We start from the raw sequence: 1,377 nt of genomic DNA, 5'->3' as shown, positions 1-1,377 counted from the left end.
TTTCCTATTCTCCAACCATTCATACTATCTACACCACACTTTGTAATACTCTGTGTCTTCTTTCTCCTTAAGTTCTTTTGTTAGTTTGTATGTCTAGTTTAATGAAAAAAAAAGACTAGGAGTGACAGGATAGCAGTCTTCCTGTTATGTATTGATACTTTTCAGCGGGAGTTTCAAACCTGCCTAAGTTTCTGATTGGCTGACAGCCTCTCCGGAATTGTATATAAGGAGGGCTGCAGCCCCTGAGTTTTTGCTGAAGTCTCACTGTATATTAAAGAGCTGTTGTCACTTGCTTGGTTGTGCCTCTCATTATTCCCGAACCACTTCATTGGCAATGAAGGTGGGATTGAGGCCACAAGAGGCGAACCAGTGAGACCCCGAGCTTCAGCTAGGCGACGAGGCGAACTACAGGAGGCATACTGAACATGTCTGCCTACGTTCCGCCCAAGCCTTTTGATCCAACCCGCGAAAAATGGGTCTCGTACCTAACGAAGTTTGAGTGCTCGCTTGAAGCCAGCGACATGCAGGGACTCTCCGCTAATCGGAAGAGAGCCCTCTTCCTAAGCCACTGCGGACCAGACGTGTTTGAGATGGCAGAGTCACTTTGTGAGCCAACGCCGGTCCAGACCGTCTCCTGGGAAACCCTGATGGCAACTCTCCGGGCTCACTACGCTCCCGTGCCCTCCAAGTTCGTGCAACGATACCAACTCAGAGAGCGCGTACAGCGAGAGGGAGAACCGGTCAGCGCTTACATGGCGAGCCTGCGTAAAGCCGCAACTCATTGCGACTATAGGGACTTGGACGATGCGTTGCTTGAGCAACTAATCTGTGGTGTTCGGGACATTAGGCTACAACAGCGCCTGGTCGCCAAGCCTGACTTAACGCTTGTTGGAGCCCTAGACGAGGCCAGGGCTCATGAAGCTTCCACAAAAGCCGCAGAAACGCTGCAGCGTCCGCTGACCAGCAAAGACAGTCCTAAGTCTGCACCAGTGCACAGGGAAGACGCCGGATCCAGCTCGGAGTCCGAGTCAGATGAGGACGTCTTCCGAACAGAGCACCAGAGAAAAGACGCAGGCAGCCCCCGGTGAAGCTGTCCCAGCTGTGGAGGGCACCATGATAGACTGTCCTGCAAATACAGAGAGGCTATTTGCAGGCGTTGCGAGAAAAAAGGGCACTTGGCGCGAGTCTGTAGAGCCATTCTGCCCAGAAAACATCAACCACGTGAGCGCCGCAGCCAACCAGAATCAACGCAACAGAAGCATCCAATGAGAGAAGGAGGCGCGAAGAAACGGCGCGAATTTGAACCGCGAGATGGCCGCAGCATACACATAGACCAGGCCAGCACGGCGATCGAGGACAAAGTCAGCACGATGGTCG

The 1,377-nt window shown here is 52.7% G+C and overlaps 1 protein-coding gene across 1 annotated transcript; it reads left to right on the top strand.

Annotated features, from left to right (window-relative positions):
• Positions 1-425: 425 nt before the first annotated feature.
• LOC148112310 (uncharacterized) lies at positions 426-1,088 on the top strand. Its single transcript, XM_087877320.1, has one exon. The coding sequence runs from the start codon at positions 426-428 to the stop codon at positions 1,086-1,088; it is 663 nt and encodes a 220-aa protein (XP_087733446.1).
• The last annotated feature ends 289 nt before the right edge of the window (positions 1,089-1,377 follow it).

The sequence above is a fragment of the Pantherophis guttatus genome, chromosome 11 (assembly GCF_059756535.1).
Source record: "Pantherophis guttatus breed Tessera chromosome 11, ASM5975653v1, whole genome shotgun sequence".
In the NCBI taxonomy this organism is placed as follows: domain Eukaryota; kingdom Metazoa; phylum Chordata; class Lepidosauria; order Squamata; family Colubridae; genus Pantherophis; species Pantherophis guttatus.
The sequence above is the reverse complement of the archived record's forward strand: the minus strand, read 5'-3'. Positions and strand labels throughout refer to the sequence as shown.

Coding starts and splice junctions, on each gene's coding strand:
- LOC148112310 (XM_087877320.1), top strand. CDS start 426: ATGTCTGCCTACGTTCCGCCCAAGCCTTTTGATCCAACCCGCGAAAAA.